Source organism: Eucyclogobius newberryi, unplaced genomic scaffold (genome assembly GCF_026437365.1).
Source record: "Eucyclogobius newberryi isolate DKJ021-1_F unplaced genomic scaffold, fEucNew1.0.hap1 SCAF_4, whole genome shotgun sequence".
Taxonomy (NCBI): Eukaryota; Metazoa; Chordata; class Actinopteri; order Gobiiformes; family Gobiidae; genus Eucyclogobius; species Eucyclogobius newberryi.
The window spans coordinates 13875625-13893258 of NW_027316056.1; the positions used below are offsets into that span (position 1 = coordinate 13875625).

A 17634-nucleotide genomic window follows, 5' to 3' on the forward strand; every position below is an offset into this window, starting at 1 on the left:
TTTTATGCAGAAAAGTACTAGGAAACTAGTGTATTTATAGGTAAAAGGCAGCTACTTCACTTCATGGCTTCTCCTTTGCTGTCCTTATAATCCTTATATTCTAAATAAAAGAATTAGTCAACAAGACAATTAAATTAAATGTATTTTGTATCAAGCAAAATCAATAATGAATTTGTCTTTAATAAGACACAATACAATTGAATCAAATACTGGGATGTTCCACTCTTTGGTTCATTGCAGCTTTTGCTAAAATAAAAAAGTTTATTTTACTAATTTTATTAATGTAAACTCAGCATCTTGACAGGAAAAACAGACATTTATAAATTCTTTAAAAATGAAAAACTGAAAGATCACATGGTCTTAAGTATTCAGACCCTTTGCTCAGTATTGAGTAGAAGTACAGCATGAGTCTTCTTGGGACTGGTGAAAGTTGGTGAACACAGCCATTTTCAGTTCTCTCCAGAGTTGTTCTGAAGGCACTTCTGTTATTAGCTGTGTGCTCAGGGCCATCGTCTTATTGGAGAGTGAACCTTCGGCCCAGTCTGAGGTCCTGAGCACTTTGGAAGAGGTTTTCTTCCAGGATATCTCTGTATTTGGCTGCATTCATCTTCCTTCAATTGCACCCAGTCGTTCTGTCCCTGTCCCTGAAAAACACCCCATAGCATGATGTGGCACCTCCAGGTTTCACTGTTTGGATTGTATTGGGCAGGTGATGAGCAGTGCCTGTTTTTTTCCACACATACTTTAACGGGCGTTCAGACCGGGGCATCAAATTCGCACCCGAAGCAGAAGTTGGACGCCTGTACATTTGAAGGCAGACGCCTCGGACGCGCGTCAGCAAAATACACTCACCAGCAGTTGCGCGTCCGAGGCGTCAAGCGCACAGTGAAGGGGTTGTGCTGTGTTGCTTGGTTTCTCTCTTCTCACGCATGTCACCAGAGCATAATCTCTGATTGGCTGCTGCGCCGCGTCTGCGTCAGACGTTTTGGATGCTCTGGACGCTCTTCCAAAGCGTCCGACGCTCAAACGCTCTTCCAAAGCGTCCGACGCTCAAACGCTCTTCCAAAGCGTCCGACGCTCAAACGCAGGAATCATGCGCCAAATACGCAGGACGCCCAAGACGCCCGTTTACATAGACTTAGAATGTAAACTGGACGCTTTTGACGCCCCGGTCTGAACAGGCCGATAGGGCGTGCCCTAACGTGCATTCAGACCGGGGCGTCAAATTCGTGCCCGACGCAGAAGTTGGACGGCTGTACATTTGAAGGCAGACGCCCCGTCTGAAAAATACACTCACCAGCAGATCATAATATAATAGATCCAAGCAGCAGACGGGCGTCCGAGGCATCCAACACACATGTGCAGTGGAGGAGTTGTTCAGTGTTGCTTTTCTCTTGTTGTAATGGCGGACCAGGTTGAGAGAGTGGCTTTGGTGAATTAACTTTACAAAGTCCAAAAACTGAGGCGATAGGCTCCGGGGCTTGTCTGGGACCCGCATATACTTCAGAGGTGAGCTCTGAACGCGCGTCCAAAGTGTCCAAAGCGTCCGACGCTCAAAACGCAGGACGCCTAAGACGCGCGTTTACATAGACTTTGAATGTAAACTGGACGTTTTTGATGCTTTGGTGTGAACAGGGCTCTAGAATTAATGTCAACATGTTCAATCAGACCAGAGAAACCCAATTGAGCATCTCTGGAGAGACCTGAATATGGCTGTTCATCAACGTTCACCCTCCAACCTGATGGAACTGGAGAGGGTCTGCAAAGAATGGCAGAGGATCCCCAAATCCAGGTGTGACAAACTCATCATCATTGCATCTCAAGAAAACTCATGGCTGTATTATAGCGTGAAAAATGTAAAGTGCTCTGAATACATGCCATACCCACAGTAAGATGAAGCCCTTGTGTGTCTTGCAACTTGTCATTTAAAAACACACAATATCAAATTATTTTTTTTTTACAAAAAACTCTTCATCTTCTGCTCCAGTCATCATCAATTACATTTCCCGGAGTCAGAAGCTCAAGTGCAAAGATAATATTGTAAAAAACTGTTTTCTGTAATACAAAACAATTTAAGCTAAGAACATACAGTGAGGTAAGTAAGTATTTGAACACCCTGCGATTTTTAGAAACGAGTTGGTGTAATCCCTCATTCGTCCGGGAGTGCTACATTGTAGAAAAAGATTCAGTTGTAGTTATCTGGACGACGAATTAGAAAAACAAACTGTTTGGACTCTCACCCAGACTCGATCCGCAGATATAGAAAAACTCTTGGATGAGAGTCGAAACGTTTTGTTCTTCTAAAAACAGTGTCTAGATGATACTGAATCCTTTTCTACCCTGTGATTCTGCAAGTTCTCCCACTTAGAAATTATACTAGAGGGTCTGAAATGTTCATTGCGCCAATGACAAACAAATAAAATATTTAAAATCATACAGTGTGATTTGTGGACGGACAACGATGAACATTTCAGACCCCTCAGGGTTCAGATTAAGGATTTTCACGTGTATAAACAGTGCTGCTAAACAATCCGTTAATTTTTCGAAATTTGTATAGCAAAACACGAAAGTGACTAACAATCAATATTTTCCATTGATATAACACGATCATTTATTTAAATGTATTTGTAAACATTCTATTAAAGAAAACTCTTAACAAATTAACTTTTAAACACTTTTTAAACACTTTTTTCTTTAAATAAAACTTGCAAATAAAATTAGTTGTTGAACAAATTAATCAACACAAAGTCAGATGGCCTTATTTACAACTTTCTTCCATATCATCATCAGTCAGATGTCTATTTGCAGGAGTCTCATTTACATATTAATCAAATAAAGGTTGCTGTGGTGTTTCCATCATTGTGTATTTTATGTGTTATTCAAATTGTACCAATCTATTTGACGTTCCATTCCATTTTTTGTTTTTCTACTTGATGACGGTCCCTAAGTACTCTCGTCACCACTCCCGCTGCACATTTGATGACGGTCCCTAAGCACTCGCCTCAGCTCCGGCTGCACATTCGGAGCCGTGTAATTCGCTGCGCCCAGTATATACGCATCTGATTGTTAAAAACGAGGTTGTGTCACTTGGCAGTGTAAATATGAATGTTTTGGCAGTAAATGATCTGCAAAGACTTTTGCGTTTAGGAGTTATTGACCTCAGAAGTCTGAATCTGACGCTAACTTTGCCGCACGTGGCTCCTCCCACTTTCAGACTCGAGATCTGAGACAGCAGCGGGACTCGTCACGACAACACAGTGCCCACATGTGTCATGCCGTTATTGACGATCGATTAACGAGTGATCAGTACTTTGGTTATACAATTGAACACGCATTTTTGTATCGCAAAAGCTGCGATACAAAAGCACTTTTTTCTGACGAATGCATCGCATTTGAGAGAAATTGCGTCGCATTTTGCGATGCGATACTGCTTATTCTGAACCCTGCCCCTCCATATTTATTAAGTGGGAGAACTTGCAAAATCTTAGGGTGTTCAAATACTTACTTTCCTCACTGTAAGTGTAAATGAGGTGTTGGGAAGGAGACACAAACTTGGGAGCTCTGAAGGGACTGTACATGGACTAACTTCTCTCATCTCCACAGGCTGAGAAGGAAGCAGTGCACACTCCACCACTCTTCGTTAACCGAGGCTCATACTGAAGTTTGTGTGCATGGGCGCGTTCTATAAAGACAGAAATAAAGTACAGTGAGTAATTAATAAATAATCTGAATCACAATTATGTCATGCATATTGACATATATACATGTAGGAGTATAAGAACAGTTAATATGTGAATATAGATGATATACATTACAGGAAGTTTAAATAAAGCAGATAAATACTGCACAACACAGAAATCACAGCATTCACAACACAATAGATGGCAATGACTCCAAGACGCATTCTCCCAAAAACTACAGATTCCGAGTATCTTTGAACACATCACGGCCCTCACCAATGTGTTGTGAGATTATAATAATAATAACTGATGACCCGTGAATGCATCATTGTCACAGGTTACGCTACTAAATAATAGGACTAATTATCACTCATGGCCATAGGCAGAGACAAAATGCTTGGGATTGGATTTGATTCCTGGCAGCATTTATTAGTTACTCCATATGTCGTCACGGAGAAGATATTAAGGCCAGATGGAAGTTCTGGGGGACCAGACAATCAATGCCATTTAGGCCTCTATCCTGTCTCATCGATTAAGAGAATGTTACACCTTTTTGATGGAGCTAAAGTAAATGAGAGAAGAAGCGAGAAGCAAGAAAACTAAATAGTAGCAATTTTTCTCACATAAAACACTACTGACTCTCTGAGTTGTATGTTGTGACCTATTGTTACTCCAATCTCTAGTTCTTGAGAGAAAGAAACTGAAAATCATATGGAGTGTTATAGTGGTTTTCATCTGCTAACACATCACATTGCACAACAATTTGAGATGGTCTCCCTGTAATAACATTTTTTTGGCCCTCAAGCTTCTTTCTAAATTGGCCCAAACAGCCAAAAGTAGTACTTTTGACCATCATAACAACATTATAATATATGATTATACAGACCTAATATTAATGTTCCGAGCCTTATTAATGGTGAGATGGCTCATCAAAACTACATCTAATGCAAATGATTCACTTCATTTTCATGTTGTCTGTGGACCTCTGCTCCATATATGTTTCAAAATGCAGCCATATTGATCAACTAAGTGAAAATCTATACAAAATTTGAATTCAATGAAAAAAAATAATAATTAATTGATGAAGGAAAACACGCATTTTTCTTTTTCACACTTCCTTATGTGCAACATCAATAAAAGCAACTTTATCTTCCATATTTCAATTAGTTATAGAGCAAAATTGTATAGGCAGAAGCATTTAGTCGGTCCTGTACACCTCAGGAAACGACTCCCACACCGTTTGCTTTCTCCGCTCTGAACACAGCACCTCATTGCATCAAATTAGAAATGATTAGAGCGCTTGTCTTTGCTTAAAGATTTTGGGAGAATCCTTGATGAGTCAGAGCCTGTGGTTATTTTAAGACCTGTAAATCTCTCCTCTGCACTTTCAGAGCACCACATGTACAGTTAAGTGTTAGTTTATCTCATCTGCACCTCATGTGTCTGCAGCAGGGAAGTGTAAACGCAGGTATTCTCTGGAGTGATAATCAGCCTAAAAATACACAAAGAAGAAAAGTTAACGATATTTACATTAGAAAATAATGTGTTCATGACAAGTCTAAATATAATGTTATTTCAATACAGCCACATGAATTAAACATGTACTATGAGGGTTGTTTTACAGACATTTGATTACTTTTAGGATGTTCCACAATATGGCATAAAACTTACCGGTGATGCTTTGAAAAAAGGTTCCTTAGTAAACTATAAGGCATTAATGAGCATTAATTATTAGTTTTAAGCATTTTATTAGCATTTGTAAATGGGTTATAATACAATGTAACGGTTAATAAGCTATTAACCAAAAACGTTTGTAAGATTCTTATATAAGCTGCTTATTAAACTGTTTTAAGGAAGCAAGTGAAAAATGCTACTAAATGACTTATAAGTGCTTAAAAACAAATAACTAGTGGTTATCAGTGTATTGTAAATAGTTTAGTTTAGTTTTAAAGCGTTATCAGCTTATCTATTAATACGCTTTGGGGGTTTTGGCAGTAAAAACATGGGGAGAAAGATAAATGTTGCATGTTTGTGTGTTTGTGTGTTTGTGTGAGGTATGTATGTATGTATGTATGTATGTTTAATGTTATACCGAGGAACAGACAAGAAAGCATTTCCAAAGACAAGAGTGAGGCGTGTTCTCCACCAGAAAAGTTACACAGTTCACCATTGCACCTTTAAGCGGGAATGTGACTTGAGAATGTTGTTGTTCTGTGGTGAACATTAACATTTGCTTGTTGTTGAAGAGTTAATATCACATCATTTGCAGCAAACAGCCATAACAAAGCCAGAATAGCCTTGGATACTGCACTCTGATAGTTTGTTCTGATGTATGTTCTGTTCTATGTTTTTGATGTTTTTATGGCCACAAAGCTATTTCATTCAAACTTTATTTTGTGGAGTTTCCAGAGCAGCCTGCAGCTTTTTCAGCAACTTTTGAGGTTGGACAGAGAATGCACTAAACAAACCTCTTAAATAAGGGTTCACAATCATGGATTTAAATGTGACTCAATTTCAGAATATCACGAGAACAGAGAGTGAGGTAAACTTATTACTTAGTACTTATTTCACTGGAAGAAACGTTAATAGATGCCCGGCAAAAAAATACCAAATAGCAGGGCTCTTATAATGTAAGAGAAGAACGGAGAAGTTCCAATGTCAAACCAAAATGTCAAATATCTAATTAAATGATAAATTAACTACAAGAATATTAGAAATCCTTAACCGTAATTAATTCCCGTGTTACAGAACATGGACCAAGCTCTTATGTATCAGTATTGACAACTCGGCAGACTGGAATCCTTACATTTTATTGCAGCATTTCACAATCAAACCAAAGCATCCTCTAAAATCAAAGCTGTTCTCTTGAAAATGGGTAACTTTTGCTTTCCCCATAAAGTGAGCGGTAAAAGCAGAACTGTGAGGTACTGTCCAAAACATTATCTCAATCAAACTCGTTGGGGATCCACCCTGCTTTACTTTACTTTTCCTTTTGATAAATCAGTTCTAAAGCTGCGCATTTGTCCAAAAAGCATGCATGTGAATACCAGCAGTGTGTCATAGAGCTAGGAACTAATGCTGCATTGTATTCGGAACCTGAACCTCGGAGACGTTTTACAGCTCCAAGTCAGAAAAAAACATGAGCAGTACATGGATAACATTGCGTAACGGAACAAATCAAATAATAAAAGCCAGGTAAATGCTTAAATCAACTAATAAATGTGGATCTGGAATGTGAATTTCTGCTTGTGTTGTCATTAGCTCAACGTAGACATTAGCAACATGACAAAGCATTTAAAAGTGCCAAGACTCAAAGGCTGCGCAGGAGGAGCTTCACAGACAGTGGTGGACAGGAGAGGGAAACTAACAGGAAAGAAATTATACAAGGATTATAAATATATCGGATGTTTTAATTGATCCATCTATAGAGTGCAGAAATGTTGGATTGTCTAACTCTGAGATATAAGGGTGTTTGAGGGTGAATTTACACAATTTACGTTGGAAATCAGAAAATCCGACCTAGAACGCGGCATAATTAGACCAACTTGAATATCTACCTCTTTTCACGGTTTGAAAATCAAGTGCCCCAGCTTTAAGATGCTGCTTGAATACTTGACGTGAATAGGTGACGAGACACACACCAATTCCTTCTTTTTGATCAGCGCTTTGATTTCTTGAAATCGAGATCATAAACCTGGCCTGATCGGATCAAACCATTTATCTTACACATCTCTGTTCTTGTAATGCCATTTAGATGCAAATCCCGTAACCCCTGGAGACTGCACGTTGTCAGCATGAGTGACAAGCCCAAGTAGCATTACAAGATTACACCGTCACCAAGGTATTCCCTTCAAAGGAATCAAAGAAGGCCAGGACTATATGCGATCATGTTGTTGTTTGGCCAGCTATATTGTAATCTCCAGAGGCTGTGAAGAGGCATAGCAAGCGATGTGGTAAACAACAAGTCTCCTGTTTATGGTCAGAAGATAGAGTAGAATTATAGGCATGTAGAGCTGTGATTGACAAGTGGGCGACCCTAAACATATTAAGGTCTTCTCTTTTTTTTTTTGATAACTGGACATAAATCTAAGCACATAGGAATTTAAATAAGCTTAAATGTCAGCAATGACAAAATTAATTTGCACTTGAGTGGATCATATGATTCAGTGAGGCAAGGTCGATCTGTCATCTAAATTCCAAATGTTAAAGGCAATGAGGTCAAGATATCAGCATTGTTATATTCTCATACCATACTTTAGAACTGTTAAAGCGTGTGTTTTGAATCAATCTTATTATATTTCATGAATAGATTGACTTATTTGCTTGTAATTATTGTGAATTTAGTAATCAATGTCTGAGAGTGAATTTCTGCTTGTGTTGTCATTAGCTCCATGTAGACGTTAGCCTCATTCTCATGATAAAGTATTTAAAAGTGCAGAGACTCAAAGGCTGCGCAGGAGGAGCTTCACAGACAACAGAGGGCAAGAGCGAGAAACTAAAAGGAGAAAAATACTACAACTACAACTATTCATATTTTAACTGTTTAACTAGAAAATAAAAGAAACCAAAATGTTAAAGGTAATGAATGCATGATATCAGTATTGTTAAATTGTGATACCATTCTTTACTATTTTAAATGTCAAAATATTCAGGAGTACTTCAGTCAATTTAAATAAAACAAAACACAACTCAGGGTTTGTTTTGCGACCTTGAAATAGAAAGAAGATAAGAGCTTAAAAAAGGTAAGTATAGCACAATACAAGCCGTTTAAATAATACTTCACAATAATACTTACCTAATACCTATTTCTTTGACATGTTCAGCATCATGGTAAACAAAGAAAAGGCACTGTTGTTTGTCTGCAGGGTTTTTTCCCACCTCCAGGCCACACAGACCTACACACACTGATACACACACACACCTACACACCCTGACACACACCCTGATACACACAGTGATACACACAAGAGTGGTAGTGTTTTTGCAGTGGCCTAAGGCAGCTGTTTATCGTACATCCCCAAAGCACTTAAAGCCCTGCAGCACTGTCCGTCTGCCCTCTCAGTTCACTCTCAACCTCTTCCGCATCCAATATGTTTACAATTCTCCTTCTGTGGTTGTACTTTAATTATAAGGATTCAGGTTCGTCCATGAGTTCACATCTTTCAGTAAAGTCGTGTGATCTGAAGCAGTCTGTTTGAATGTTTCAGTTTTGATCCACCCTTTTTAGTAAGTTTGCTCCGGCAACAGTTATTGTGCCTGTTTGTTCGGCTCATAAGGTCTGTCTTTCCGTTGTCACCTGATCTCTGGGTCAAATCAACTTTAATGTGCTTTTATCACAGCGGTATTGCCTCATCATTATCTTACTCAAGTAGTAATTTAAATAATCCTGTATTTTCCTGCCACTCAAGTGCAATGTCCAAAATGTAAAGTTATGATCTACTTATGGTATAGTTCAATACTAAATATCTGAAAGAGCACAACAAATGTCATTTAACTAATCTAATATAAATAAATACATATTTTTTAAAGGGTTTTTGGCCCGTAGGCTTTACTGGACAGGACAGATGAGAATGAAAGGGGGATGAGAGAGAAGGAAGGACATGCAGTAAATAGTCGGAGTCAGGAATCAAACTCATGACACTGCGGCCTGGAATACATGTGCTTTGCCTTAACCACTCGGCCAGTAACACAAAACTAAACCCTTTTCACGGACTCTCCTGTAACTATATCTGATTGGGCTATTGCTGGGTTTCAGATGACATCACAACATTCTACAAGCCAATAAAATAAATACTGTTAAAATGCAGATTGTTGTTTTTTTACATAGAAGAAGTTAATGAGTCTAGTTGTGAATAGAAATTGTCGGATTAAAACAAAAGGAATTTAGATATTTCAACGCAAAATACAAAACTATAAGATCTTAACAGACTAAAAGTTGTTTTCAGTCTGCCCAGGGAATCGGTGCATCGTTGACTTGTTGGTCACATGGACATTGGGCATTTTACACAAATCAATCTACTTTATAGAATATTTTAGCATTCTGCATTTAAGTGACCAGAGTCCAGAGTCACAAGGATACAATATAAACATTTAGACAACCTCAGACTCAAATGGAAAGTTGATTTTTTTTCTTTTTCAAATCCGCCTGGTCCGTTTTATAGATTCACACAAATGTCTTGGTACAACTGAAAAAGGCCCGGCTGCTTTAGCAAAAAGAGCTGAGAATGTGCTCCATGTTCTACTAAAAGGTCCACATTTGTAAAACATGTGATGCGCCGGCTCTAATCCTGCCCAGTCGAGCAAATGTTTCATAACCTTTAAAGTTAAAATATGAGGCTTTCACATATCAAAGGAAAACCCCAAACTCTAATTCAAAGGAACACGACTTTTTGATGAAACGTAAACAGATTTTACAGATATATTTCCTGCATTGAAAAACAAAATACATCACCTCCAGAGCAAAGTGACACCATACATTTTAGTAATCAACATTTAAAAGTATTTCTAGGACCTGCTGTAGATTACAAGATTATACTTCTAGGTTTACGTAACGTGTCCGTATAAGCAGATGTTAAATGGAGTGAAAATGGCAGCCACAACCTGTGATAAATGTTCTTTAACTTAGGCGTGTGTTAGTCCTGCGAGCTTCACTGCTCTGAATATTTTTTGTTATAATCAAACACACTCTTATGTAAATTAACTGCTGTGTTCAGCACCTTTGACTGTGCCTATTGGAAACATTCTTGATCTCGGTGTGAGTAGCAGGTAAATGATGATTACATTAACAGGAGCAAACAGGAGCTGATAGTGAGTAATGGGGCCTCACAAGCTCAGGTTCAACTGCATTTATAAAGTTCACTCAGTTTGTAACACATGATGCTATTACAATGGTTGATTTATAAAGATGATTTATATCTTTTGAAGGGAAAAAAAATATCAAACTATTGCCTATAACAGGAAGCTGAAACTATGAATACAGGCATTGGAACATTTCATGTCATTAGCTGGAATTAGCTGAAATGCGTTGCACAATGGTCTTTAATAGCCTGCACCTTTGCTCTAATGAGCTCCTCAGAGGATTATTGTTTGTCCACTATGTCCAGGTCACACTTGTGTTTCAAAAGTGACAGCCACAGAAAATACATCAGCTTCGGTGAGTTGAATAATTCAGAAGGTGAAGACAGAGCAGCAGGAAAAAGGAGACAAACTGCTGTAAGGATGGGTCTGAGAGAGATGGAAAAGTTAAAGCATAAAAAGTATTAATTCAAAGGTGGAAAAAGATGTTCTAGAACTCCCTCTTGAGTGCCTCTTGTTGTTGTTGTTGTTGTTGTTGTTTTATGGCGGTTGGCATCCGAGTGTTGCATCACCGCCAGACTTTATTCCTCAGACGTTTCGTAGTCTTTTGTTATGTAACGTGAAGCCTTCAGCCAAGATGTAGACTAAAGATAAAAGCATGAGCAGACGAGCGTTCTAAACGCATTGTGCTCGTTTCCATGGAAATCTTCATTGGCTATAATGTTCCACAGTATGGCATAAAACGTGTCTATTAATAAAGTATGGGTTTAACGTTCTATTTTCGTGGAATCATGCAGGGGACTTTGCACCTCCAGTCACTTTAAAGGTGCACCATTTAACCAAGGGAGTCATTTTTCATTGATTGAGGGAAACAACATAAAGACACAATCTCTAACGTGGGCCTTATCATTCATAGACCTTACCTGAAGATGAAAAGCTATGACCAAATGATGGAAGAAAATGATAAACTCAACAAATTAAAAAAAAGAACTTAACTATAGACTAGCTTTACTGTTGTTGCTGTACAAATAAGGCATCAAGACTAAATCAGAGGGGAACTGGGCTCTGGTAGGAGTCGAGGGGTCACACGATAGTTGATAATCCCTTATTTATACTACTGTTGTGTCCGTGGGCAAGACACCTCACCGACCACATACGTGTCAAAGTGCAGTGATGTAGATGAATCACAAAAGTTGCATTGTGCTGTTGATACAAGAAAACAAAAAAACAGAGTTCTTGTTCTTGTGACTACACACTCCACAAGCAAAACAAGCCCAAAACTAAATCCGGACAAATATCCCACATTTATTCATAATATAGTCCAAAAACTTCCATATCACTGTAACATATGATTTTATTTAACATTAATTTCTATTTGATTTACATTTATTTGGGGAATTTATATTTGACATTGATTTGAGGGTTTGATTATAGTGTGTTGCACTTATTTTATTTTGGGTACATTTATTCATTCTGTATATTGTTTCAGTACAACCCTTTTTGTTGACGCACAGGAAGTGAGAATTGAGTTGAGAGCACGTGAAATGAAGAGACGCTGCTAAAAGACTGTCCTGCCATGTTGGTCTAATTTAGCATAGGAAAATAACAGAAAACCCACAACATCATACACTCAACTGTAACCCGCAATACCCACTGCCTCCGAGACCGATGACAGTCAAGAAATAAGGGTTACAGACTGGTGGCAGCGGTGGGATCGTAGATGAATCACAAAAATGGCCAAAGTTGAATTGTGCTGTTGAGACAAGAAAGCAAAAAAAACAGAGTTCTTGTTCCTGTGACTAAACACTCCACAAGCAAAACAAGCCCAAAACTAAATCTGGACAAATATCCCACATTTATTCATAATATAGTCCAAAAACTTCAATATCCTCAAACTTCACTTCAGCATAAAGTATAAAGCATAAAGTCTTTTACTGTGTGGCTCCCTGTCGAACCATCACACTGGTCTCCACAAAGGAGCCAAACTCAAACTGCAGATGCCGCACAGAGGAAAGGAAGTGCATTTGTTGGGAAAAGCTACATTCATTTTGCACAAGAGCTATCCTCAGCATCAGCAGCTGCTTTGTGGGAGGACCAGGAATATTGTTTTAGCATTTTGTGTTCACTCTCTTACCTGCAGTTAGAATTTCAATTGTTCAAGTTGGGTTGCTTGTCATAGCAGCCCCAACATCCCCTTCATGTTGACTATAAACGGAGGAGAATCTAATTTAATCTTATCTAAAAAATGCGGGGCAACTTTTTATTTTTGCTTCAATAATTCCCATAATGGAAGCATCTCATTGTGCTTCTTGGAAAACAAAACACACAAGTCCATGATCTGTGTGGTGGCATATACTGGATTATGTCAAGCAGGGACACAATATGACTGAGAATGTATTTTCAGTTTGTTGCAAAGAAGAAGGGAAAAGGACTGTCAGCAAAATCCTCCACCAAACTACTGAATATGAATCATATTTCACCCCCAGAACAAATGCATAGACAGACTGAAAAGTTGTAGGCAGGAGACTTTTACCTCAGCCCTTATGTAATTGTACATACTTTTAGGGTGGTTAAAGAGTAGATACCAAGATACTCTATTAGTAATACCAAAAGAAAGAAAGAAAACACACGTTATGTTTCTTTCTTTCTGGAAAAGACTTTGAATTAGCCTTTATATGAATGGCGATACAAATAAATGTGTCTATCCTTTCAGTGCAATCAGACAGAGGCTATAAGGCTGTTATGAGCGTCTCCTCCTGCTCCTCTGAGTACCATTAGCACAGCACGCCTTCCCATCAGCCCCTCTGTTTTTAGAAGAGGCGGAGGGGAACTGAGCTTGAGGTAATGGAGAGGCAAAAGAGGCTTAAGAGATGGACTGTTTACCAATATACTGACCCAGAAAGTTGGTTAGAATAAAGGTTTATGATTCACAATGTATGTAACGAACGGAAAACGGAAATGGAAAAATACAGACAAAATTCAACATTCTCTTTCAAATGTTCAAAAAGTATCTATGGGCTCAACAACCGCCAAAGAAGCACATTGACAATCAGATAACGTGGAAAGTGTCTTGCTCAAGGATGCAATTGTACTAGGGCTGCAACTAACAATCAATTTTGTTAATCGATTAGTGTAGAGATTATTCTTTCGATTAATCGATTAGTTGTTTAGAAAGCAGAAGTCAAATGATGATAATGTTTTTACTGAATTAAGTGAAGCCGTTTGAGGAGCCTGGATTGATTTGAAATACACTACATTTAAACATTTGTAGTGTATTGAGGAGCCTGGATTGATTTGAAATACACTACATTTAAACATTTTTCACCTCATTTATTTTGCAATTGTGGCTCAATTTCCGTCATAAAACGTTTTTTTCTTGATATGTCATATGAAATATCTCACTGCATTGCGCCATTGCAGTCACGAACTTTCCCACTTAACATGAAGTTGTTTTTAGGGCAGCACAGTTCCCTAAGCTAAGAATACATTGATATATCTTTTTACACAGTTTTCCTATAGCGCTTTGAGTGAGCAGACAGCTAGGTCGGGGCTGACAGGGCGAGGGTACAGTGTTTGTCAAAGGAAATTAGCTCAGAGTAAATTGGGTTTCACTCGACTTGTACCGCTGTCTATTAGATCTGTTAAGTGACTGTTGCGGGAAGAAAGACAGATGGGGCGGAGGCTGTGGGTTTGAAAAGGTCATAGAGGCACTTACAGGCGCACGCTGCATGTTGTACATATGGAAACAGAGTATATGGTTTGGTAATAAAAGCACTGGTACTCACACAGTCCATATTGAGGGCTATCATGAGAAAATGATAGCGTATAATTATAGCATTATACAACCTATAAGCATGATACAGGTTGTAATTTTTAAAAATGTAGCGTATGGAAGGGATAGGATTGTTTATTAAATCAAGCCCATTTCTAAACGTAGTAATAGTTGTCCTCACTTGTTTACAGGTATGAAACTCCCGTCGTTTACTTAGAACACACAAAATGTATTACAACTATTTCATTCTGTGTAGAATTGGCCAAAACTGCACATAGTTGAGAGATATAAATTTGAAAAATGGATAGACATTTATATTTCCATATTTACCAAGGGGATGTCTTATTCTATCTTCTTGTATTTGAGAAAACTAGATCTTACCTGCATAAGAATGACATTTTTTGCAGTCAAAACAATAAATCCTCCTTGCTGTTGTTTCTAGGTGTAAGCTTATATGTTCAGAGAGCAACATTTTAACACAATTTTTATACTGAATGTCAATATGGACATCTGTTGGAGTGAATGAGCAGAATTCAGTCTCTTTTTTATAATAATATATTTTGCACAAGTCACACTAACCTTTTATCGTTAGTTCAACGAGGTGTTAGCTCTGCTTAAAAGGTAAATATCTGCACTAAGGCACATTGTGAATCAGCAGATAATCAAAACCCATTTATCAGCATCATTTGGACTAAAAAGCTAGATCTTAACTTTAGACTTGTCATTTGTATCACTGATCACCCACTGACTATTTCAGACCAGTTCTTTATTTGGACTCTTTTCGCACACGACACCATGACTCGTTTCTATGGAGGTTGCAAACTTTAGCACCGCACGAATAAAAAGATTGAATGGTGTAATTCCAACGGTGGTTTGAGGTTAACAGCACTGAACCGGTGATTCCAAATCATTTAATTTACAGCCTTTCATCATGACAAAACATCATTCAGAGTTTACTGCAAATATAAAGGACCATTCGCTTACATGTGCTGCACTTTTTAGTCCTAATACAGAAAGGTGAATCAATGCAGGTGAAATTGAAAATAAAATGCCCAGTTGATAATTTTTCTTCAGAGGTAAATGCTGTGGTGCAAGTGAAAAGGTCACCAAGCAGAGAGTTGCCGGTTTAATTGGACATGGTGCTTATTGTATTGTGTCCTTGGGATTGTCAGTAAGAGACTTTTAAAGCAGCAGCAGCAGCAGCAGCAGCAGCAGCAGCAGCAGCAGCAGCATCTGACCTATCAGTAAGAGCATGTGGTTTGGAGCAGAGTTCAGAGTTTAGAATGAAACACATATTTTCTTATGTTTAACTATTACAAGTCTGTTGTGTTTAAGTTAAAGGAATTCATATTTGGAGTAAGGCTACCCCAAATAAATTGTCTGTTTGCTGTAACCCGAGTCAACATTTTTCAAGTGGCTCGGTCGGTAGGCAAATTCTCATTTTTTTACTTTGAAGGCAAAAAAAGATCCAAATTTTGCAATTTTTTGAGTCTGAGTGACCACCAGGGGTCAGGCTACAACAGTCAATGACATAAAACGTCTCAATCAGCCCGATTAGAAGACTAAATCTCACGATTTTAAGATATTTTAATCAACCTTTTGTGCGCCATTATCCTTTATTTTGGTAGCTAAGGCGAGCGGGGGGAACATGCGGGGGACACGGGCGCCGCCATGTTTGTTGTGATGACGCTGTTTCAATCCCAGAATGCATTTGCGTAAGTCAAATTTCACACCCTGACAGAGAAACACATGTCATATGGAGACTTCAGTGGCGGAGGCAAACCAACGAAACGTCTGAGGAATAAAGTCTGGCGGTAATGCAACACTCGGATGCCAACCGCCATAAAACAACAACAACAACAACAACAACAACAACAACAACAACCAACTTGTCAAAAGCAATTTTGACGACTCCTGCACGCGCTCTGTTTTGTTACAGATGCATGTGGAGGACTAAAAATGAAGACGCACATGTGTTGCGCAATGCGTTAACAGTCCTTTGAGATGAAAGATAGGTTAATCAGCATGATAAAAATATTCGACATGGCGGTTTAGGAAAGTCCGGTCGGTGAGTCGGCGAAATAATTGAAAAATAAAAGATTTAGCAAATGCTGATATTTTTTTTTCTAGTTGGCAAGTTTCATAGCAGGTTGGTCGGGTTACGGCAAACAGACATATTATTTTGCCTAGCCTAATTTTTATTCGTTTTTCAGAAGACAAAATTAAATGAAATCAAAATTTGTGATTGCACATTACGAGGGGAAGAAAATTGAACTTTATCCTCAAATGGATGTGGTCACTCCTGGCCACATCTAGAAGCTGTTTGCTCATGGGAGTGTTTCTCTGGGATTTTAGAGTGATTGCTTGTTGAGAAGGAGGAACTTGTTTCCTGTGAATGTTGGTGAATCTGCCTGTCTTTTATTGAATAATGACTGTTTTACTGTTTTATTTCTGTTAGTTAAATCAGAATTTGACTTGAAGTTGACTGTGGTTGTAATTTTGGGCTATAAAAAATACAATTTAAATGAAATAAAACAAAAAACAAACACAAGAAACGCAACATTTTTGCACTTGTCATTATAGCATTATAATATAACAACACTATAATATAACCATAAATTTATAAATTGAGTTTAGTACCATCCATCACAATGAATTGTCAAACTTTGTCCTTGACTCATCGCAAACAAAAATATGATGCTGGAATTGTGTACTTATTAAAGCACTATCTCTTTGACCTCAGCCTGTCTTTCTTGTCAATGGCAAAGTGACCACCAGGGATGCGGCGGTGAATAAGAGACGGCAGGTGTCCACGCTGCTATCAAATGTTCGCTTGGATTTATCATTGAGGTCTGTGCGTGCGTGCGTGCATGCATGTGTGTGTGTGTGTGCATGCGTGTGTGCGTGCGTGCATGCATGTGTGTGTGTGTGTGTGTGTGTGCATGCGTGTGTGTGCATGCGTGTGTGTGTGTGTGTGCATGCGTGTGTGTGTGTGTGTGCATGCGTGTGTGTGTGTGTGCATGCGTGTGTGTGTGTGCATGCGTGTGTGTGTGTGTGTGCATGCGTGTGTGTGTGTGTGTGCGTGAGTGTGTGGGACGCCAGAGGGAAGAAAGAATTGAATTGTGAGAGTAAGAGAAGCGTGAATTAGTTTGTGTGCTTCCTCAGACAGAGCAGCACTGCATTCACACATCAAGCATGAGATCATCCTTTATCCTTCTGTATCTTTCTGAGGCTCAGGAGGAGGAGGGGGGCGGGGCTAAGAGGCTGATGGAGGAGGAAGATTACGTCAGTCATGATGGATCTTTAGGAGAGAAGAAAGTGGGTTTTGCAGGATCTCAGACATGATTATTCACGCAACTATGGGCCTTAAGTAGAGGAAAACTAATA

At 38.7% G+C, this 17634-nt stretch overlaps 1 protein-coding gene across 1 annotated transcript in view; it reads right to left on the reverse strand.

The window, feature by feature from the left end:
* Positions 1 to 217: 217 nt before the first annotated feature.
* LOC140378172 (endonuclease V-like) overlaps positions 218 to 17634 on the reverse strand; it is a 42635-nt gene continuing 25218 nt past the window's right edge. Inside the window, exons 8-9 of the mRNA XM_072463888.1 lie at positions 5115 to 5172; positions 218 to 3682 (exon numbers count right to left, since the gene is read on the reverse strand). Of these exons, the coding sequence (XP_072319989.1) occupies positions 5116 to 5172 (57 nt within the window). The 3' untranslated portion in view covers positions 218 to 3682; position 5115. The remainder of the gene's footprint in view (positions 3683 to 5114; positions 5173 to 17634) is intronic.